General features: G+C 61.0%; 2 protein-coding genes across 2 annotated transcripts; both read right to left on the bottom strand.

The window, feature by feature from the left end:
* Window positions 1–2,600: 2,600 nt before the first annotated feature.
* On the bottom strand, window positions 2,601–11,432 carry LOC116959094 (disintegrin and metalloproteinase domain-containing protein 2-like). The gene is made up of 19 exons (XM_032982764.2): window positions 11,340–11,432; window positions 11,195–11,256; window positions 10,970–11,048; window positions 10,212–10,288; window positions 9,922–10,096; window positions 9,174–9,239; window positions 8,875–8,946; window positions 8,571–8,737; window positions 8,396–8,477; window positions 8,051–8,187; window positions 7,646–7,826; window positions 7,071–7,160; window positions 5,832–6,030; window positions 4,993–5,098; window positions 4,401–4,584; window positions 4,031–4,111; window positions 3,485–3,593; window positions 3,152–3,296; window positions 2,601–2,733 (listed from the first exon to the last, which is right to left on the bottom strand). The coding sequence occupies exons 1-19, from the start codon at window positions 11,430–11,432 to the stop codon at window positions 2,601–2,603; spliced, it is 2,238 nt and encodes a 745-aa protein (XP_032838655.2).
* A 185-nt stretch (window positions 11,433–11,617) lies between these two features.
* Window positions 11,618–21,975, bottom strand: LOC116959095 (disintegrin and metalloproteinase domain-containing protein 2-like). The gene is given in 20 exon segments (XM_042801445.1): window positions 11,618–11,948; window positions 12,446–12,743; window positions 12,745–12,841; window positions 13,375–13,455; window positions 13,703–13,886; window positions 14,315–14,423; window positions 14,939–15,137; window positions 15,653–15,862; window positions 15,933–16,113; window positions 16,525–16,661; window positions 16,784–16,865; window positions 17,093–17,259; window positions 18,078–18,149; window positions 18,373–18,429; window positions 18,964–19,138; window positions 19,920–19,996; window positions 20,479–20,557; window positions 20,815–20,876; window positions 21,122–21,186; window positions 21,930–21,975. Coding segments are annotated over 20 exon segments (2,502 nt in total). The 3' UTR covers window positions 11,618–11,824.
* Between the last annotated feature and the right edge of the window lie 234 nt (window positions 21,976–22,209).

Genomic DNA, 22,209 nt, shown 5'->3' with positions numbered 1-22,209 from the left:
CGCCGGGGGCCCCGGCCGCAGGGGCGTACCTTGTCCCGGGGGAGCCAGGGCCCGGCTGCCCAATGGCCGGAGGGGCCGAGCAAACACGGCTAAAGGTTGCCGATAAGGCGTTGTCGTGGAGCAAACATTGATCTCCATCCCCCTGGGCATCCGCCTATGGGGAAGGCTCAGGGAAGCTCCTGTGCTGCGGGTAGGGGCTGTGAGATGTCTCCCCCTGGGACCTCCCCTCGGGGCTACAGGGATGCTCCAGCCTCCCCTGGGGGGCTGCAGCGAAGGGGCCTGGGGGTGACGCTGCCTCTGCAGCTGGCCTTCCCCAGGATCCCGGCAACGCCAAATTCACGTCCTGTGCTTGGTCTGCAGGAACCGTGCAAGAACCAGGGACCATCCACATCTCGCTGGGGGCTGCAGAGCCCGAGCACACCGTGACCCCAGACTGCAGCACAAACCTGTGGCCACCACAGGCGCCGGGTAGGGCTGGGCAGATGTGCTGGTGGCTCTGGGAGTGTGTGTGACCCCCGGGGGCTGGGGGACCTTTGTCCCCACAGGAGCGATACACGAGGCAGCAGTGGCTGCTCAGCCCCGTGCTCGCAGGAGGTGCTGCTGATGTACACGCTAACAATACACCCAGCACAGCCAAAATAAATTAATGGGAGCCACATCTGAAGCAGCTGCCGCAGAAGCGAGTGCCACATGCCATGGAGTGAAAGTCCCTGAGCTGTGTTTTGTGTCACTGAAGGGTTTAACCTGCATTTCCAGTGAACTGCCTCGTGGCTGAACGTGAGCTGACGTTGTCATTGACTTCCCAGTGCCAGATGAAGTGCAGGACTGTACGGATGGGTTTAGTTGGCAGCAGTGAATGGTGCGCTGGCAGCGGGCCTGCAGCCGAGCAGCAGTCCTGCACGCACCCACTCCCACGGAGGCAGAGCAGAGGGTGATGCATGGAAGGTAATTAGACCTCCCTGCAATCAGGGTCTGCGGGCTTCTGCCCTAATTGTGATGCAGAGGAGCAAAACTGTTGGGTGTTAATGCTGGCGAGGCTCATGCTACCGTGGGGCAGAGATGAATGAAACAAGGCTGGAAGGGCCCCTCCCGGCGGGGCTGCTGTCTCCCTGCGTTTCAGCAGGGTGCTGCCTTTGTTCCCCCCCCCCGCCGCGGGGAAAGCGCAGGGCTGCAGCGATGCTGCGCCGGGGCTGTTTGCTCTCTGCACCTCGGGGACAGGGTGGGGGGGCCCGAGGTGGGGGCACAACCGTGCAGGTCTTTCTCACGGGAAGGATGGAGGGGTTTTGTGTGCCAGGGTGTGCCGGTGCCGGGCAGGGCACCCCCACGCCCCCCCAGATGTGAGGCTGAGTGCTGCGGTTTGCCTATCCAGGGGATGCAGCCAGAGCGGGGAAGGGGCCGCCCAGTGCAGGGGGGGTTTCCTGGCAGGACGCTGGCTCTGATGAGCCAAGGTTCCGCCGCCCCAGCCCCCGCCAGCGGGAAGGGGACCGCGCATCCGCCCCGCGCTGCCGCCCCAGCACGGCGCCTGGCAGGACAGGGCCCCCGCTGCCGAGGGACAATGGTGGGTGTCCCCCCCCCCGCCGGGGGGGGCTTGGCAGGATGCTTTGAGGAGGACCTGCCCAAAAGGGGGTTTCCTGGGGGAAAAGCGGCACTGGGAGTGGTGCCTGAGGGGAAAGGTTCCTGTGATGGGGGCTGGGGCTGGAGAGGCCATGGGTCCTGGGGTGGGGGGGCATGGAAAGTGGGATGTTCATTGCTGTGGGGTGCAGGTCTGAGGGATCCACAGGAAACACTGGTGCCCCCTCGGCAGGGCAGGGGTGGGGGTTGGCAGTGTCGTGGCCCACAGGCGGAGGGGGTCATGCTGTGCCGCAGCGGGACAGGCGGCTGCACTGGAGGTGCTGGGCAGACCCCCCAGCACTGCTGCCCAGTCCTCACTCCTCCACCAGCCCGGACCCAAGGAAGCAGCCCATGCCACCGTCCCCCTTGGGGGAGTGAGAGGAGGACTCCCAGGTTCCTGCGGGATGAAACGGTGTCCCCAGGGTCAGGGAGGTGATGAGCTGAGGTGCCTCGGGGATCACCAGCTGCGGGGGCAGCTCCCCATGCCCACCCAGCTCCTGGGTGTCAAGCAGCAGCGGCCGAGGGGTGGGCAATGTCCCATAGGACCCTGGAGGGTACAGTCAGTGGGAGGTGAGGAGCAGCTCCTCCACGCTGAAATCCATGGCAAGGGATGGAAGGGTGGGGGTTTGCAGCCCCGGGGGTGGCACAGGCTCGCCAGGGCTGTGTGGTCGCTCCATCACTTGGCTGATGCTGGGCCAGGCCTGCCCCCCTCCTGCCCCACCGGCTCCGAGTCTAACAAGGGCAGGGCTGGCAGCACCAGTCAGTCACTGGCATTGCACTGGGCACATGCTGGTCAGGGCTGGCCACGTCTCCTGGCTGTGTCCCAGGCAGGAGCAGCCCTTGCGCTCATCGTCACAGCATGCAGCCGGGGCTCCTGCACGCACCCCGTGGCCCCCCCGGTCCAGGCACACTGTGCCGCTCAGGGATCACACAGCTCCTCAGGGATCATAGACACCTTTTACTGAACGACACATGCCACAAGAGACCCACTACACACGCATACAGCGACCACTACCCAGGCTGAGGGTCGCTCCAAGCCCGGGGCCGGGGGGGTCCCCTCCACCGTGCTGCACCGCAGCGTGCTCCGCGCCGTGCTCTCCAGGGACTGCGCTCCTGCACGCGCTGCCAGGGAGGAACCGATTACTTCTGGGCAGCACCTACCTCCGGCCACCTCCACCCCAACGTCCCTGCCCGCCCCAGGGCTGCCCCGGCAGCCTGCCACGCTCACGTGCCAAGGGACACAGACGCCTGCACCCCGGCTCGCTCTCCCGAGGGCCCAGCACGGGGACAGCCCTCAGCACCTCGCCCAAGGGACGCTCGGTCCAGCCCTCCACCGAGCCTGCCTGCACGGGCAGGCACCTCCACGCACGGGGCCCCGTGGCCTCGTCCCTTCATCGTCTGTCGCTCCCTCTTCCTCTTCCCGCCTCAGGCATGCTGCATGGTGAGAGCCCTTGTCCAGGCTCCAGCTTTCCCGCTGCTCACCTCTGTGTCACCCAGACACCACCACCTTGACACCCTTTGGTGCAGAGAACAGACTCACTTGTCTTTATCCAACTCCTCTGTGGTGAGACAGCACCTCGGGAGGCTTCTCCTTAGAGCCATGAGGATGAGCCCGACGGCGACAGGCACAAAGAGGCAGAAGGCCAGAAGCAGCCACAGCTTCAGCGAGCCCTCGCCCTCGATGTCTGCTTCATCCAGGCACAGGAAACAAAACAACCTCCTTGAGCCCATCCTGGGACACGCCACAGGACCCAGACACTTGCCTACACGGCCCTGCTCTGGCAAGCCACGGCCCGAACAGGAATCCGCTACCCGGCCCCATCTCTTCCCGTGAGAACTCCCACCCCGAGCAGCCGCTGCCCTCACCACTCACCATCTCCGTACAGGCTGCTGCCGCTCCCACCCGTCACCCCTGCTTTCTCCTGGCAAGTCGGTGGTTTCCAGCCGGGATGGCAATGGCAGCTCCCTTGGTTATCGCAGACCTGCATGACGGGAGACAGGATTTCTAGCCAGCTGCAGAGGATCGTGCCTACACATCCTCGCTCGCCAGACACTGGGCACAGACACCAGGGCACCTTGTGCCAGGCAAAGCCTCCCTGCTCACACAGCCCCGGTCAGTGACGGCTCTCCCCTCCCAGGCTCTGCCTTCTCCCCATCTTTATCACTTCTTCCAGCCTCCTGGCAGGCTCTGACACTTTTTCTGTTTGGCTGATTTACAGAGAGGAGCTGCTTGGCTCCTCAAGGGAGTTCTGCTGGAGGTGCTACGCATGCAGCCTTGAGAGGTGCTCCAGCGCCTCCACCATTGAGCCGCCCTCAGCTGCTCTTCCCCACAAATATGACCCGAGACACCGCTTTTGTGAGCCACGTCTCCAGAGAGTTGAACAAACCACGAGCAACAATGCGCAGCACCGTGACTTACACCGTGATTGTGGCACTTGGTCTTCATCTCACATTTGTAGTTCAGGACAGCAGCAGGCACACACTGCTGGTTCAGGCAGATCTGCAGCACAAGCACACAGGCAGCCCTGGGTCGGCCAGCCAGGCGGTTCCAGACCCGACTCCAACTCAGGAGAGCTGCAGATCTTTTGGGAACTCACAAGGGAGCACCAGGCTCCGTGCCAGACCCTGTCTGAAGAGGGTCGTGCCGCCCATACATCCATCCCGACTCCTCTGGGATGGAGTCAACAGAAGAGCCGCTGCCCTGGGGGCCCCGACGCTGCCTCCACAGCAATACTTTCTGCACGTCCTTCTTCTCCCAGGGGAGCTGCGACACATCAGGGCTCACTTACCTTGTGCTCATCACAGACAGTGCCGTCGTTCACCAGCATGGGGTCCCTCTCCGTGGGAGGCTTCATGTAGTCTAACGTTACACACAGCTTGTTCTGCACTCGAGCATAGACCACAGCAGCCTTCTCCTTGGTAAAGGGCCTGGAGCCTGGATATTCACACACGAGCTTCCCGCATTGCAGATCTCTGCAAAGGCACCGCAAGCAAAGGACTTGACAACAGCCACCTTCATCCTTCCAGTTCAGCTCAGTTGCCAACACTGAGCGAGCGCTTGGAGAAGGGACCCTGAGCGTCCGATTCCCAGCATACGGACACGACACACTAACATCCACGACGGGCCCCCTCTGCATCCCCTTCTCCCAGCCTGTGCACCCACCGGCCCTGCACGGGCACGTCCAGGGCCCCTGCCCACCCCTCCCCAGGACGGCATGTTCCCCTCTGCCAATGGGTGGTTGGGCTCGGGGACCCCGTCTGTGTGGGCTTGGGGACCCCCTCTGTGCTCTGCCTCTCCCCCCGCCACGGGGCCGGGCTCCCCGCTCTGTGGCAGACCGCGCTGCAGCCGGAGCAGCCCAGCACCCTTGCTACGGCACTTACTTCCACGCACAACGCTGGTAGCCACGGCCATCGGAGCCGCAGTGTCCCATTCTGTCCCTTTGGCTGTTAATTTCTTTGTAGCAAGCCAAGGGCCCGTTCTTGGCGCCTGCAAACACATAACACCACGCTCGGTCTGTCCAACAGCCCCTCTCACCTCGGGGTTGGGCGTCACCACTGAGGGCACAGGCTGCAGCCGCTGCTCGGTGGTGCCCGGGGCCAGGCGTGTGCTCACAGGCACTCGGAGCCGCGGCTGTGCAGGAGCCCAGACCCAGCCTGCTCGCCCTCCTGCTGCTATGGGATGCTCTGGCTGCCCCCCATTTGCACCCCTGCGTGCCCGTCAGCTCCACGCCAGGCTCCCCCCGGGACAGCCACAGGACCTTCTGGGACATTTCGGGGAGTCACGTCCCAGAAAACGAGACCATCCACCCAGCTGGAAAGGACAGTGCTCGCAGCTAGCCAGCCCTGTCCTGCGTGGCAGTGTCCCCCCCCCCAGATGCGCCCACTGCCACCTCCAACGACACACTGCTCCTTCACTGCCAGCCGTTTCTCCAGGTGCCCAGGACGCTCACGACTGCATCACACCCGACAGCACACCGCCAAAGCAGCCCCGTGTCTCCCCGCAGATGCACTGTGGCATCCCAGCCACTGTGGCACACAGCGGCAGCACACCGATGTCAGACAGCCCAACACGTTTCCTCCCTTCCCTCTGCACCTCCTGTCCCTTTTCACCTGCACACATGGGTTGGGTTGCCAGGGTTTCCCCTTACAGTGCTTCCCTTCCAGATCTTTGCATTTCCCGCCTGACAGCCAGCCCCCCTCCTGCAACCTGTCACCCTTACCTCGGCCAAAGACCTTCTGACACTGCTTATCGGCGGTCTGGCAGACTCCCCGGTAGCAGAAGGCGCTGTTCCTGCTGCAGGGATGCCCGTCCATGACCCAGAGGTTGGGTGTGCACTCCCCAGATGTGCCGTTGCAATATTCCTTCAACTCGCACTCGTCCTCAGAGCTGCTTCTACATAACCTGCCTTTTTTCACAAACTAGAGGGAAGAAAACTGAATTTCACTAGAACACAATTTCAAAACAACAGATTACAATGGAATTAGGAGAAGAGAGAGAAGACTAAAAAGGAAGAGGAGTGGAGAGAAAAAAGGAAGAAGAGAAGAGAAAGAATATTTTTCACTTAGAAGGGGCCTACACCGATCATCCTGTCCTGCCTGACCACTCAAGGCACAGTGCTGGCTCCCACTGACCCTGCTGCTGACCAGCACCCCCAGTTTCCCCACACGACTTCCAGCTGCCTGGAATCAAGGCTTGTAAGGGGAGATTTCAGCCCAACCGCTCTGTCTGCCATTTTCAGCAGCTGCATCGACCAGCAACACACAAACAAAAGGACCCCCAAAGCTTCTCCCGCGGTGACACCGGCTGGCCTGATCTGCACAACACGGAGAGCAGCACAGCAGCTCTCAGCCCCGTTGGCTCCTGACCACTCTGCAGCCTTTCCTCTCTGCGCATCTGCAAGACCAAAGCAGCAGCCGGTGCTTTGGAGCCCCAGGTCTGGCTGCAGCCCCCGGAACTCCTGCACACCACCAGACCACCGGCACCCGCACGGCCTGACTCTGGCGTGCCGAGTTCTGCTCGCCCTGCCTTTGCTCCAGCTCCCACATCCCCAGCTGGCCCCTGGGCGAGCTCTCTGGGCGAGACTCAGACGTACCACCACCAAGTCACCCAGCCCCGTGCTGCCCAGCTGGGAGGATGCTGCTACAAGCCTCGCATGTGCCCGTAAAGCCGGCATCTCCTTCACCGCAGTACTTTGGGAGCCGGCACAGGACCCGCGCCCTAAAAACACCTTCCTGGGAGACAGGCGCCTAACGGGCACCAGCCCTTCACAGTGCTCGCTTCGCTTCCCAGCCCTCCACATCAGCACGCTAGCCGGTGCCGCCGGCTGGATGCACAGTCCCCGCGTTCCCCCCCGGCCCCCGTTACACTCCCGCCTCACACCAGGCGTGCAAGCGGGCGATGCAGGGGCAGGGGCTATCCCTCGGGAGCGTGGCGTGCCTGCTCCCACCATACAGCTCACCCGGCACTTCTGGCAGCACGGTCCCGACAGGCACTGTGCCCCTCTCCTCATCTTGCAGCCAACGGTGCAGCACGGGTCACGCTGACACTCCTGGGGGTGACCGGTGGGGACAGTCAGATGAGGTTCTGCTTCTCCCACAGATGACAAAGGAACAAGCCGGAGAGCGTGGCCCTTCCCTCTGGCAGCCCCTCTCATCTCCCAGGCTCTCCGGCGGCACCCAGGGTCCCCAGGCAGAGCCCTCTGCCACGCTGGCTGCCACCAGCACATCACAGGCTGTGTCCCCGCGGGGGGGGCTGGGGCAGCCCCTCTTTACAGCTACAGCCACTTACAAACTCCCTCCATCCACCCGTTACCACCATCACACAACAGCCCTCTGCGACAGCTTCTTTGGGACACGGTGGCAACCCCAGCCAGTGTCTGCATGGCTTTAGGGTTTCGTGAAGCCTCGGGCCCTCTCTGCCCTGCACAGAGGTCTGGAGGGTACAGGAGCAATTCATGCCTCACTTGGGGTTGTTCTTCCCCCCCGGGACACACGGCTCAGCTCTTTCCTGCTGTACCAAGGCTCCACAGCTAACCTCTGCCGTACCGCAGTCACAAGCCTCTCCCAGCTCCACCACTTTGTTGCCGCACACGGGAGCTTTATACGCTGCGTCCAAGGCTGGCCGGTTCAGCAGACACTGCCCTTCCCCGGCCGCGAGGAAACGCTGGAAGTCTCTTACGCTGCAGCTGCTGAAGGCTTTCACGCCAGCCGAGTGTCTGCAAGCCAGGGGACGGGGCTGTCACTACCAGGGTCTGTGTTTGGGGCTGTGTGGGTCCCCCTGCCCGCAGAAGACGCCGGTAACGTGGGGCAGCCGCTCTCCGCTGCAGCCGCCCCCAGGAGCTGCCCCCCCCTGCTCCTGCAGATGGGCAGCGTGTCCCACTCCTCGTGCCATCACACCGAACCCCCCCCGAGCGCCGGGGGGAGGCGGGGGGAGCCTTACACCGAACTGGCCTGCATTATGCAGGCGGCTCCTGCGCAGTGACAGCTCCCGGGATCGTCGTACGTCATCCCCAGGCTGAGCCCCAGCAGCCGGGACACGATCACCGCAAACGCCTCCAGCGTCATAGCCCGGGGGTACTGCAGGGGGGACAAGGACCGGCCTCAGCCCCTGGGGCTCTGCTCGCACCCACAGCCCCAGGGGGCACCGCTCTGAGCCCCCCAGCTCCTGCCCGGGGGCTCCTCGGCCTCGGGCTGTGCGGGGCGTAGATCCAGAGGCGCCGCTCACCACCCTCCGCCCAGGTGTGGGAGGTTACAGGGACAGGCAGACAGCTCGGGGATTCCGTACCAAGGCAACGCCTCCAGCGCGGTTTCTGAGACACAGCTTCCTCACAGAAGATGCGCCCACGTAACGGGACTGCTCCCTGTAACTGGGGAACAGACCAGACTCAGCCCGACACACGGGGTAACGGCACCTTCCTCTTCCTTTTGCGTCCACACTAACACAGCCAGCCTCGTCTTACACAAGTAGGAACGTTATGTCCTGCAGCCGCAACACACGATGCACATTTTTCCACTGCAAAAATCTCTGCAGCAACTCCTCAGCATCTCCCGTGGTTGGGATTTTGTTCTTTTCCGTCCAGAACTCCAGAGACGACAGCACTATTGTCAGGTTGAGACGAGCAAACATCTGGAGGTGGACAGACACACGGCTGGTCCACAGAGCCCTGCCGCCCCGCAGCCTCCCGCTTGCTCAGCCGCGGGGCCGTATCCGTACCGCTACCACACTCCCCACACACGTTCAGGATGCGACCAAAAGCAACTTACACTGTTCACGTAGCTGAAAAGCTGCACCACCTTGGCTGTCACTGCATCCTTGTCTGCTCCCATGTAGTCATACTAAAAGACGACAAACCAGAGCATGTCAGGGCAGCGTGCAAGGCAAACTCTGAGGGTGCTGGCTGTGGTCCCTGCAGCAACACAGTCCTGTCCCTGCCCGCGGGAGTTCGTTCCCATTGCGTGGAGACCCCCAAGTCTTGTTGCAAATTGCCTTTGACATTCGTGTGGAGCTACTTGTTTTTTTCTAGTGGCAACAATTTACAGCAGAGAGGATGCAAAAGACTTACCAGAGCCTTGTCCAAAACTGCGTGCATTTCCAGATACCAGAGGGATCTACGGACAGCTTGCTTACTCTTTAAGGAAATCAAATAACAAAACAAACTAAACAACAAAAAAAACCCCAAACCACACATTAGTGCAGAACTTCTGTAGTCAGCGGTGGCTCTGCAAAGGAGAGCTCTGGGTGCATGGCCAGTTATCGCACTTCACGGCCTCCTGGGGCTGTCTGACAAACAGCCCCGGGCTCCCAGGAAAACAGTCCATACATCACCCACAACACCACAGCCTCAGCCATCTTTACAACAACAGACATTTGGCAAGACCACCGACCGATGGAGAAAAAAAGCAAGCGACTTAAAACGGAGAGCAGAGGCCAGCACTGACCGTACAACAGCCCTGCAGCCCCGTGGCCTGCCAGGGCCACCGTCCCCCCGGGGGCTTCGGCCCAAGGGGTAAGTTCCAGCAAAGGAACGTGCCGTCCCCTTTGCCTGGCTCTCCTCCGCCTCGTTAAGAAGCAGGCAGGGTTGACTCTCACATGAGAAATCCTCGTCCTGCTCGCCCAACCTCAGACCACCCTCAGCTCCCGCCCTCATCCTTAGCACAGACAGGTTACCAAGCCCTTTAGCATCCGCTGTACCAAACCAGCTCAGAGACAACACACTACTGCACACATCGAGGCATCCTTTGGCTACAAATTTCCCACGTTTACAGCTACATCTCGCTGAAGACCCGCCGGCTGGGAGGTGTACTCACCGCTATCGCATCCTCTGGCTTCCGTGACACCTCCCCGGTCCAGGCAAGAGAGCTGTTTTCTACAAACAGTCGAGCCTCTACATTTTTGTTCCACACCGGGTACACGAGATGCTGATACCCAGCGGAAGCCCCCAGAGGCTTGATCCCATAGCTGGCATTCGCGAGCTGCAGGATCCCGCTGGAAAGCAAAGGCGTGGAGGGGCAGGAATGGCTCCCCCGCCGCCCCGGGATGGCGCCGGCACCGCCTGGACCCGCACCGCCGCCGGTTCCCCCCGCGCAGGCACCCGCTTTACCTCAGGCCGGAGCAGGTGCTGAGCGCCACGAGCGAAACAGGGAGACCCTCGACGTAGCCTTCGTAGAAGCAGTCGCGCTGGAAGGAGCAAAGCCCTGCCAATGGCTCGGTGCCTCCTCCCCAGGGACCCGGGGAGCGGGGCAGCCTGCGAGGCTCCAGACCGTGCCACCGCCTGCGCTGCGCTCCCCATCCCCACAGAGGGTGGGCACGCAGCGCCGCGGCCTCCTCGGCGGGCAGACACCTGCCCTGACCCCCGGGTGGGTTTTGTCCTTTCCTCAGCTCCCTGCTGTCCCCACGAACCCGTGACACCCCCGCGCCAGCCCTCGCTGCGAGCCGATGCGTGGCTGTCCTCCCAAACGCCGTGCTGGCTGGGTGATGCGGCCGTTCCCCCGGCAGGAGCCGCAGCCCCCCGAGCCCACGCAGGCTCCACCGTGAGCCGTGGGATTGTTTGAATCGCTGTGTTACCTGGAGGCTGAGCCCACACCCCTGCCCCTCCAAAAAACCCCTGGCTGGCTGCTGCCCGCCTTCCTCCCAGCATGTCAAACCAGTCACATCGGCGTTTGAACATCACTGGCTTGGTTACCTGCGGTCCCGGGGAGTGGGTTTGGTGCCTTGAGAAAATCCCTGCTGGCACCGTGTCGGGGGAGAGCAGGGCTCTAGAGCACTGTGGCAGAGGGGACTGTCCCTGCACGATCCTCCCCGAGCACGTCCACAGCTGCCCTGCTCTCAGAGCGGTGGGTACAGCACACGGGGTGTTACCTCGATATGTGCCAGTTCAGATTTTGCAAGCCCCCCTCGGCCATCGGTATAGATCCGGAAATCCTCTGGCAAAAACACTCTACGTACAAAACGGAGACGACACCCTTGCAGTCAGCACCGTGGCCACACGTGGTGGCCACCCCACGAGGCCGTGGCCACCCCACGAGGCCATGTCCCTCCCGAGTCCCCAGGGAAGGTGCTGCCAGCCTGCTGCACCCCACTTACTGCTGCCGCAAGCGCACGGTGCGGGGGGTCCCCTCGATGGGGACGATGTAGGTCCGGGTGCGCTGCCCGCGGGGAGAGGAGTGTTAGGAGCCGGCGGAGCCGCTGCTGGGGAGCGGGGCCGGGGGAGGCTGGGGGCCGCACCTACCTGTGGGGTACCCCCCACTGCCCCCAGCATCCCGCCTGGCCACCAGCCCAGGGTGGCCAGCAGCCCCAGAGCCAGCCCCAGCAGCGCCCACATGGTAATGGGCCCCGCTGGCAACGGGCATGGCTGGTAACGGGGCAGCAGCAGTAACGGGCCCTCCCGGTAACAGCCCCACCGGTAACGGGCAGCACCGGTAACGGGTCCTGCTGGTAATGGGCACCGCCAGTAACGGGCACTGCCTGTAACGGCCCCCCTGGTAATAGCCCCACCGGTAACGGGCACCACTGGTAAAGGGGAACCCCTGGTAACGGGCATCACTGGTAACAGGCACTGCTGGTAATGGGTTCTGCCGGTAACGGGCACCACCGGTAACAGGTCTTGCCGGTAACAGGCACTGCTGGTAATGGGTCCTGCTGGTAATGGCCCCACCGGTAACGGCCCCGCCGCCCTGCACAGAGTGTGGACACGCAGCTCTGCCCAACGCTTTATTAGTGCCCGCGCTGCTGCCCCGGCCCCGGCTCCGTGTCGGTGTCCGTGCCCGTGTCCGTGTCCATGTCCCTGCCCGTGTCCGTGCCCGTGTCCCGGCCGTCGCTGCCCTCCTCGGTGCCGGGGCTGTGCACAGACCCGGAGCGGTGCCTCAGCCCCCGGGGGAGCCCGCGCTGCTGCTCCGCTCCCCCGCTCCCCCCCTCACCCCCTCCACAGCACAGCGAGCTGCCACGCTTTTTCACTGGGACCTGCAGCTTCTCCTGCAGCCTGCTCCTCCCCTTTCACAGTTTGCTTTGCCCAGGAATTAGCAAACGGAAAACCTGTTTCCTTGGGCTTTTGCACACAGACAGCACACTTGGTGCCAGGAAATCCACCCTTAGTTTTGCCTCTCCTACATTTGTATATTTTGGACATCTGTTTGCTAGTTTTTTCCCTTGATGACCAACAAACAGTTCCCAGTTTACCAACAAACAGTTAGTTTCCCAAGCGCCACTTTCTCTGCTCTGCCCAGGCTGTAGATCCCACTCGCCAGTTTTTCCAGTAATTCCATGCTCCCACAAACCCCTGCCCGTCTCCCACACCCAGAACAGAGGATCTGCATTAGGTAACTAATACCAACTTACCCATCCGTTTGCAATCGCCTCCTTGCACAGAATCTTTTCAGCTGGCTGCGCTTCGTAATCAGGACGGTGCCGCAGACCAGGGCGAGGAGGATGCAGCCGCCGGAGCTCAGCAGCCGCCAGTCCTTCAGCAGGGCCAGGGCAGAGCTGTTGGTGACACGATCTAGGGACAGAGCCAGAGGTAGAGCGCCGGGCGAGGGCCGGGCGATGCCACGGGCTGCCTGCTCAGCTGCCAGCCCGACGGGGCCGTGGGAGCAGTCGTTGCACCCCGTAAAACCACGGGGCACCCCGAGCCCATCTGCAGCTCTCACCCGGGCCCAGCGAGGAGGATTGGCGGGTCTTGCACTGGGGGGGGTTCCAGCCCGGATGGCAGTGGCAGTTCTGCTTGTTATTGCACACCTGCCAACACCGGAAAACATCCCGCACTGTAAAATCCCGTTCCGAGGGCCAGCGCTGCCCCGCCAGCGGGTCTGCTGCTTTCCCCGCACAGCGGTGCACACCCCGCTCCCGTGCTGCGGTGACCCCGCGGCACCGCGACAGCCCCGCGCAGCCCCCCCTGTTCACCAGCTGCCCCTCGCCCTGCACAGCGATGCTGATCCCTTCCAACGCTGTGTCAATTACGTGCAATTAAATCCTCCCTAGATATTCTTTCTCCAGTTTTCTGCTAATCTAGGCAAGCAAATACTCCAAGCCCCTTTATCTCACTTGTTTTTCACTTGGGATGCAAAGTGAGTTAGGTAGCCTCACTGAATTTCTCCCACAATAACTCATCGGTGCGTGATGATTTCTGAGAACAACTGTTAGCCCCAAAACACGGGTCTAGGCAATTCACAGACAAGCCCCAGTGGGCGTTTTAACAGAACCGCTCTTTCTTCTTCAGCAATATTCGACACAACCAATAACGCTCACTTAAATGCATTGCTGTTACTTACTCCGTGCCCATGGCATTTTTTCTGCACGTTGCAGTCATACTTCAGGACTGAATGGGGCTGGCACGTGCCATTCATACAAACCTGAAAGACCAAAAGGAAAAAAAAACCTGCTGGGCACTTTTTCATCACCCTTTACCACACTTGCCATAATTCTAAAAAGGATTCCTAGCCCTAAAGGATGATCAAAAGTCAATAGCACAGGTGATAATTACTAAAAACTAAGTAGAAACCACGTTTAACTCATACTGCAAAATGGCAACTATTTCTAAAACTGTAACAGTCATGGTAAGTCCATGTCATTTCCAGATGCTCGTGCAATATTTCTTACCTTTCTGGCACCACATTTTGTGCCTTCTTTTACCAGGAGAGGATCTAGCGCTGTGGGTCCACGCATAAAATCAAAAGACACGCACAGATGTTCTTGCACTTTAGCATAAATTATGGCACCCTTGACTTTTGTGAAGGGAATATGATTCGGGTATGTACATACTAACTTTCCGCATGCCAGATTCCTAAAGAATTCATTAGCACAATAAATTAGAACAGTACACACAGCATCTGATTGATCACAGTCCTGGAGATGTTGAGGTACACAACTTGGGGAGGGGGATTTACACAAAATAAAAACCCAAGCATGTGATGTTTCAGAAGAATCCTTGCTAGCAGCGGAGAGGCCATCCCATGAACCATTAGAACATTAAATGCTCGCACAATTAGGTGTGCGCTGAAGTTGCCTTTGGAAGTCTCCGGTTTCCCTACAAGAAACACCACTTCTCTAAAGAATCCTTAGAGCTAATGCTGCAAGTTAATTCTGCCCAGCAAAAGAAAAACATACTGGAGGCAACTTCCTCACAGGTTATTACTTTGCATTGACAGTAAAGGGAAGCACAAATTAAATATATGTTCCCAGTTCAACACTTCACATTCCCTCGAAACCTACGGCCAGGAACAGGGCTGGTAGCCATTCTTGGGGTGGTTGCCACAGTGTCCAAACCTATCCTGCTGACTGTTGACTTCTTCATAGCAGGCCAAAGGAGCATTTTTTGCACCTGGAAGTTTAGAAATAACACTGATTACCACTGAGGGCAATACAGACTAAGGTACCTCTGTGGCCTCTGCCGTTGATGGGTTCTGGCCCCTGAGAGAGGAATTCCTGGCTATGGCTCCAGTCCCGCCGCTAGCCGCCTGTGCTCAGGGTGTGGGGCAGGGCACTGACCAGTCCAAAACACCTTCCACGGCAGCATCAGGGCGTGTTTCTGACTTGGTCTCCTCTCTGAGAGGCAGTGAGGTGTGCACAGCTGGCTGTGTCAGCGTTCAGCCTGAGATCCCCATGGAACTGTCACCCTCTTCTGAGGGGCCCTTCCCTTCCCCTCCCTGCAAGCACGGCGATGGCTCCTGGGGGCTCCTCTGCCCTTCCCTACGCCGCGCACTCCCACCGCTCCCCAGCTTCCCCAGTCTCACCCAAGAGAGAGGGTGGGCGTCCTTCATGCTCAGATGCTGCTTCAGCCCTCCACCAGCCCTGGAGCTCGACGTTAGCGCCGGTGAGGACGGAGCTGCTCATTACCTGTTCCGTAGAGCTGCTGGCACTGCAGGTCTGGAGACTGGCAGCGTCCCTTGTAGCAGTAGCCGGTGCCGTGCTCGCAGCCGTGCCCGTCCTGCACGTACAGGTCGGGGGGGCAGGACGCGGAGGACCCGCTGCAGAACTCGGCCAGGTCACACTGCGCGTCGGCGGCCGGGCGGCACGGCGAGTTTTTCTGCTTGAACTGGCAGAGGAGGCAGGAGGGACTCTGCTCGCCGTCCTTCCACACCCGCCAGCGAGGTCCCCTCCCGGCGCCGTCCTGAGACACGGCCCGGCCCCTCGGGCCCCCTCTGAGCCGCTCGGGCCCCCACGCGCCTCTTGCGCTCGCCAAGACGCCCTCCCCCCAGTAACATCCCTCCCGGGGGTCTCAGGGAGCTGAGCTGGAAAGCCCTTCCCCAGGAACCTCTCCGACGGCACGGCAGAAAGCTTGGCCCATCCTTCAGCATGGGGACGTACCATTTCTCCAAAAATAAATAAGGATCTTGCAGTAATGACAACAAACGTGCCTTACCTGACATTCACTACAGCATAATCCAGAAGAGACAAGAAACAAAATGCAGCACAAATATCCTTAAGTTTTTTTGTAGATGTCCATCCAAGCAAAACCAGAAAGCTGGTTGACAGTGCTAGTGTAGAATCTACTACTGCTCCAAGGATTAGAAATGGCCTTAACTTCTGATAATTACAAACACACCTTACCTGGCAGTTTTCACAGCATAATCCCAAGGAGCACTTCATTCCTGGTTTGAAGTTACACTGCGGAGTACAGCATTTGTCTAACGCACAGGCCTGCAAACACACCAGAAATCTTTCTTTGCAGCAAATCTTGCCACGGCTGCTTGCGCTGACCCCCGACCTCCCCACCAACAGCCTCGGGGGAGCCGAGGGGAGAGCAGGAACGCTGCACTCCTGCGTGCAGCCGCGGGAACGCTGCACGCACCACCCGGCAGCACCGGCAGCTCGCAGCCGCAGCACCCACCTCCGCCCCGCCGCAGTCGCACTGCTCGCCGGGCTCCACCGCGCCGTTGCCGCAGGCGGGCGCACGGTGGGACGGCTGGTGCAGAGCGTGCCTGATGAGCGGGCAGTCCCTGTTCTGCCTCAGGAAGGTTTCAAAGTCCTCGATGCTGCAGCTGCTGAAGGCTTTTGCCCCACTGAAACGGCTAAGATGAAGCAATGGTCCGTCGATGCGTTAGCACACCCGCCCCCGTCGCCCCCCGCCGCATCTCTGTGCCATCACGACTGGCTCCGGTGCCGGCACAAGGCGCAACGGTGCCCCGCGCGCCGGGAGCTCGCTCGCCGGACCAGATCGCACAGGGCATTTCAGCAGAGACCGAGAGGCATTTAGAAGTGTCCTGCTGCCGGAGAGAACGGGCCGCTTTTTTCAGACGAAGCACCGAATCCCTAACGGCACGATTACTCTTGCTCCCCCCTAAGGGAAGGCATCTCCCCGACCTGCTGCAACTGTGGCCGCAGTGACGTTCGGCGAGGACGCCCCCGGCGAGGGGACAGCCCGCGACCGGGCGGCTGCACGAGCCGGCCGGGCCCCCGACCCCCCCAGCCCCCCAACTCACCGCGCCTCCGGGCTCATGAGGCAGACGCGCCCGGGGCAGCGGCAGCCGCGGGAGCCGTCGTAGCTCATGCCCAGGCTGCGGCCCAGCAGCTGGGCCAGCAGGACGGAGAAGGACTCCAGCGTCGCGGCCCCTTGGTACTGGGGGGAGGCGAGAGCCGGGCTGCCGCGGCTGCGCCTTCCCGGCGCCCAGCCCGGCCGAGCCCGGCTGCGGGCGCGGGGGCTCCGGCTTGGCGGGCAGCGGGGGACGGGCGGCACCGTACCACGGCCACTGCGCCGGCAGCGTCCCTCTGGCACGCCTTCCCCGGAGCCGTGGTGCCCGCGAACGCGGCGCGCTCCCTGTACCTGAAGCACACGCGCGCTCAGCGCCCGGGACGCCCGGTCGCCGCTGCCGGGCCCGGCCAGAGCCCCGTGACGAGGCCGGGCTCGGGCCGGGCTCGCGTTCTGTTTGCAAAACCTCACTGCGTTCTCACGTAGGGGCAGCGCAGTCTTAGCAAAGTCTGCTGTTCAAAAGCGCGTGCGTTCAGCAGGTTGTTACCGCGCTCTCTTAAACAATGACAGTTTGTTCTTACAGGAGCAGATACGGCACTTCGTGGGGCTGCAGGACGGGGCTGCTCTGCTTCCACTCCAACAGCCGCGCCAGCACCTCCTCTCCATCCCCCGTTGTCTTAAATGTACTGTTATCCATCCAGACCTCCAGGGAGGACAGCGTGACTGTTAGATTAAGAGACCTGAACATCTGAAAGTTTAACAAGAGATGTGGCTGCTCCCATATGTTTCATTTCAAGCACTGTTTAAATGTTTGTTCTTATTAGCAGCCACGCTGCTTCAGGAAAACAGATGGGAACGGTTGGCAACTGATGACTGGTTTGTATGTGTGTCATGAAAAAGGTGTGGGAAATATAAAACAGAGACTCACAGGAGTGTGTCCAAAAGAGAAAAGAAAAAAAAAAGTTCAGGAAGCAGTATCTAATAAACCCGACGACAGCCTAAGCTTGAATAGAGATAAATAATTAAAGACACAGCTTACACAAACTTGTCCTTGTCTGCATTTTTTAGGTTTCCAGGAAGAAACACAATATTCCCTGTGATTTCAAGTCAAACGCTCACCCAGCTGAGTATTGCGTGTCCCACGCAGGCAGGAAACCAATAAAACCGTCCCCGCAGACAGAGGGACGGGAGGGAGCAGCGGCGGGTGGTGGCACCACCCGAGCGCCCGGCGGCCCCTCGGCAGAGCACGGTCCGTGGGTCAGCGCATCATCCCCGAGGTTGTGGGAACAGCGGCACTGACTTGGAGCACGTGTCTGTGTTGGACAGCGAGGGGCAAAGCCCCCTCCACACCTCCCACCCCACGCTGGACAAGCCCCAGACAAACCTGGAGCTCTGACAGACTAAACCAGAAAGTCAGAACCTAGCAAGCTGAGACTCGACATTTCCAGAAAGCACATTTAACTATCTTTTCAAAAATTAGACAAATCCTACCAATACCTAGCTGTTAGCTGGCTGAAATAAGCCATTAAAATTTCCATCAGCACATATAAAACGGGAAAAACTTACACTGCTGAGCAAGCTGGAGAGCTGAACTATCTTCTGTGTCACAACATACTCGTCTGCACCCAGGTGGTCATACTGAAAAATGACATGAGATTGTATCCAGGTTATTTGCCATGCTGAAGCACACGGGCTTACCACGATCTTTCTCAAGAGTGGCTTCTGCCCACTGACACGTGGCCACGAGGCACAGACCATACAGAGCCAGGTCCACACGGACAACCACGGCAAAGCCTTATCGCAGCTCGAGCAAGGGCAAAGAAAACAGGCAGAGATCAGGCACTGCCTGACGCAGACTTACCAGAGCCCTTTCCAAAACTACATGGAGTGCCATCTCTCTCTGGTATTTGTATGCTGACTGGAAAAAAAAAAAAAATTCTTCACTGTTAATAATTCATTTCATCAATTCAGTCACGAGGCATAAGAAATGCTGACTTGTCTGAGACACTAAACCCTCCAGAAGGCATTGCCATCTGCTGTTTCTGTTTTCAGAGGAGAAAGCAAAAGCCATGTACTAACACCTGGGACAGCGCCAGAGTCCTTCGCTAACAACATTGGCTCTCGGCTAAGATGAACATCGGGGCCCTGGGACACTCACAGCCACTACATGGCTGAAGTAGCCAGCACATCGCTGCCAACCATCTGCAAACTGGGGGGGACAAGTACCCCCGCTTTTACAAATCCATCAGTAAATATTGTACCCCTTGGTAGTGCCTCTCGTAGGCACTAGAAGAGCAACGGTCCATACAACGCCCCGTCTCCATCACCAGCACTCCTAAAGCCGCCCCATCTCTGCCTGCCCAGGCGACTCCGGACCAAGCTCCCTGCGGGTCGGACCCCTCCTCGCGTGGCAGGGCCACCAGCACCACCCCGAGAACAGGCACCCACTCACTTCAAGGTACGTGAACGGCAAAATCATCTCCTCTGCCGCCAGCCCGGCGTGGCCCCGGGCCAGGAGGGACCCTGCCGGCTTCTCGTCGCTCACTCGATACACAAAGTGCTCGAACGCAGGAGAATAACCCAGGGGCTCGATCCCGTAGCTGACGTTCTCAAACTGCAGCAGCCCCCTGACAAGGCGACGGCACCGGCCACGTGCCACCGGGCGCTCGCAGCCGCGACAGGGAGGCTGTGCCGGCCCAGCCCCGGCCCCACGGCACCCCAGGGCTCCCCCACGGCACCCCAGGGCTCCCCCACAGCACCCCAGGGCTCCCCCACGGCACCCCAGGGCTCACCCGCAGCATCCTGGGGCTCCCCTATGGCACCCCAGGGCTCCCCCACAGCACCCCAGGGCTCCCCCACGGCACCCCAGGGCTCCCCCACAGCACCCCAGGGCTCACCTGCAGCACCCCAGGGCTCACCCACGGCACCCCGGGGCTCCCCCACGGCACCCCAGGGCTCACCTGCAGCACCCCAGGGCTCCCCCACAGCACCCCAGGGCTCACCCACGGCACCCCAGGGCTCCCCCATGGCACCCCAGGGATCCCCCACGGCACCCCAGGGCTCACCTGCAGCACCCCAGGGCTCCCCCATGGCACCCCGGGGCTCACCCATGGCACCCCGGGGCTCCCCCACGGCACCCCAGGGCTCACCTGCAGCACCCCGGGGCTCCCCCACGGCACCCCGGGGCTCCCCCACGGCACCCCAGGGATACCCCACGGCACCCCAGGGCTCCCCCACAGCACCCCAGGGCTCACCCACGGCACCCCGGGGCTCCCCCACGGCACCCCAGGGCTCACCCACGGCACCCCAGGGCTCACCCACGGCACCCCAGGGCTCCCCTACAGCACCCCGGGGCTCACCCACCCCGCAGCAAAGGCCCAGCAGCTCGGGGAGGTGTCGGGTCGTTACCTGAGCCCCGAGCAGGTGCTGAGGGTCACTGCCGAGCCGGGGAAGCCCTCGATGTACCCCCGGTAGTGGCAGCCCCCCTGCATCACGACAGAGACAAGGAGCCCCGTCCGTGGCCGTGAGGGTAGCCCGGCGGGTGATGGCACAACAAGGATTTTGCAGACAATCTCTGTTTGGCTCAAGTAATTAAAACCAAACCGCAGCGTGAGGATGCAGCCTCCTCACGCTATGGGACCACCCTGCCCAGTGCCGAGCAGCCCAGCTGGGACTGGGGGCTCCTCTCCTGCTCTCCCCGTAAGGAACAGTGGCCACAGGCAGGATCACAGGCTTTGAACTGAGCAAAGATCAGCAACTCCAAAAACCTTCACAAACATGAATCTGAACATGCATTTGCAAGAAAATTTTTTTGTTTCCTCCCAGTATCTCCTGCCATGATTAGGAAGCAAGAATGTGAAGGAAGTGGGAAAGCGTGGATCCCCCGCAGTAGCCAGTGACACCCCCAGAACAGCGAGGCTGCCCTGGAACAATTCAGTAACAAAACCGCCAAGCAGGCCACCTTTACCTTGATATAGGGTGAGTCAGAGTGCAAGGATCCCTCCTCACTGTACGTGTAAATCTTGAAATCGTCAGGTAAAAAGAATCTAGAACAGAAGAACAATAAAATCTGCTGAAATGGTCTTACCCAGAGTTTCTCGAGCTGATTCCAGGTGCTGCCGCCTGCGCTGCTGCACTGGCGATGCCAGAACCCGCTGGCATCGGGGCTGGGGGGCACGAGCATCCCCCAAACCCTGCTGCGGGCCTCTGCCACCCCTCGGCACTCGGGGTGCGTGGGGCACCCCCGCCCCATCCCCAAACGGGACCGCAGCGCCCGGACGGGGCACCGCCGGGGCCGACTTACTGCTGCCGCAGGCGCACGGTGTAGGGCCGCCCCTCGATCCTCAGCGCGTAGGACAGCGCGTCCTTCCGCGGGCGCAGAGGGGAGAGAGGGGGGGTCAGCAGCGCCGCCCTCGGGGAAGCGTGCCCCGAGGCCGAGCTCTGCAGAGCATGGCCCCCCCATCACCTGCACGGGCAGGACACAGTTTCCTAAAACTCTCCCTCTGCCAGGCAGGTCTCGGCTGTTGCCCATCTCCCGCGCTCGTGTGTCCACTCGCGCGCACACACACACACACACACACACACACGATATAATGTGGTTACTTAGGTACCCTCTCTCCAGCTGTTTTTGAGAGCAACTTCTGGGGAACTGTGATGTGCAGCAGCATTTGTGAACCTAGGGAAAGAATTTGTTTCTTAGTTATAATCGCAGATTCTTATCCCCACGGCTGTGCCCACCAGCCACAGTCAGAATCTCTCAGTATGCCTGACAGACACCTTTACAGCCACACGGACCGCAGGCGTTCACCAGCTCTGCTTTCTGCCCTGCTATCATTCACCCACACTTTTATTTTAGAGTATCTAGACACTTGTATAGAAAAAAAACCCCAAACAAAACAGAATTACGTGCACTTCCTCCTGCTGGATCAGAGCTGGGGAACACGAACACCGTAGGATGGGAGCGCGAGCGCCAGCTGAACAAACCCACCTTGCGCCAGGAGCAGAGGTGGGGCGCAGAGAGGCCAGCCACCCGCGCACAGCCACGGCCACGCGAGAAATGCCCACTCCACAGGGAGCCACAGCGCCCGCCCCGGCCCCGCGACAGACGGGTCCCCGCGGCCCCCCGGCCCCCCCGGCGCAACACCCTGTCCCTGTCCCTGGCCGGGGCTGCGGGGGCAGCTGCCTGGCCGTGATGTCAGCCTGCAGGGCGTGACGTCAGCTGCCAGGGCGTGACGTCAGCTGCCAGGGCGTGACGTCAGTTGCCAGCCCGTGCCAGTTTCCAGCCCATGAGGTCCCTGCGCGCCTGGCTGGGAGGGATCGTGCTGGGGGTGGTGGGGGGAAGGGGAGGGGAACAGGGGGGCCCTTCGGCCAGCGGGTGCCACAGGGGGGCCCGGGGGTGCGGGGCGGGATCCCACTCACGCAGCGTGGCCACCAGTGTGGCCAGCAGAGCCAGGCACGGCCCCATCGCGACCAGTAACGGGCACCGCTGGTAACGGGTCCCACTGGTAACGGGGCAGTGCCAGTAACGGGCCCCACAGGTAATGGGGCAGTGCCAGTAACGGGTCCCACAGGTAATGGGGCAGTGCCAGTAACGGGCACCACAGGTAATGGGGCAATGCCAGTAACGGGTCCCACTGGTAATGGGGCAGTGCCAGTAACGGGCACCACTGGTAATGGGGCAGTGCCAGTAACGGGCACC

This window comes from Tyto alba, unplaced genomic scaffold, assembly GCF_018691265.1.
Source record: "Tyto alba isolate M040663 unplaced genomic scaffold, T.alba_DEE_v4.0 Super-Scaffold_34, whole genome shotgun sequence".
In the NCBI taxonomy this organism is placed as follows: Eukaryota; Metazoa; Chordata; class Aves; order Strigiformes; family Tytonidae; genus Tyto; species Tyto alba.
Note: the sequence above shows the minus strand (reverse complement) of the source record. Positions and strands in the feature narration are given on the sequence as shown.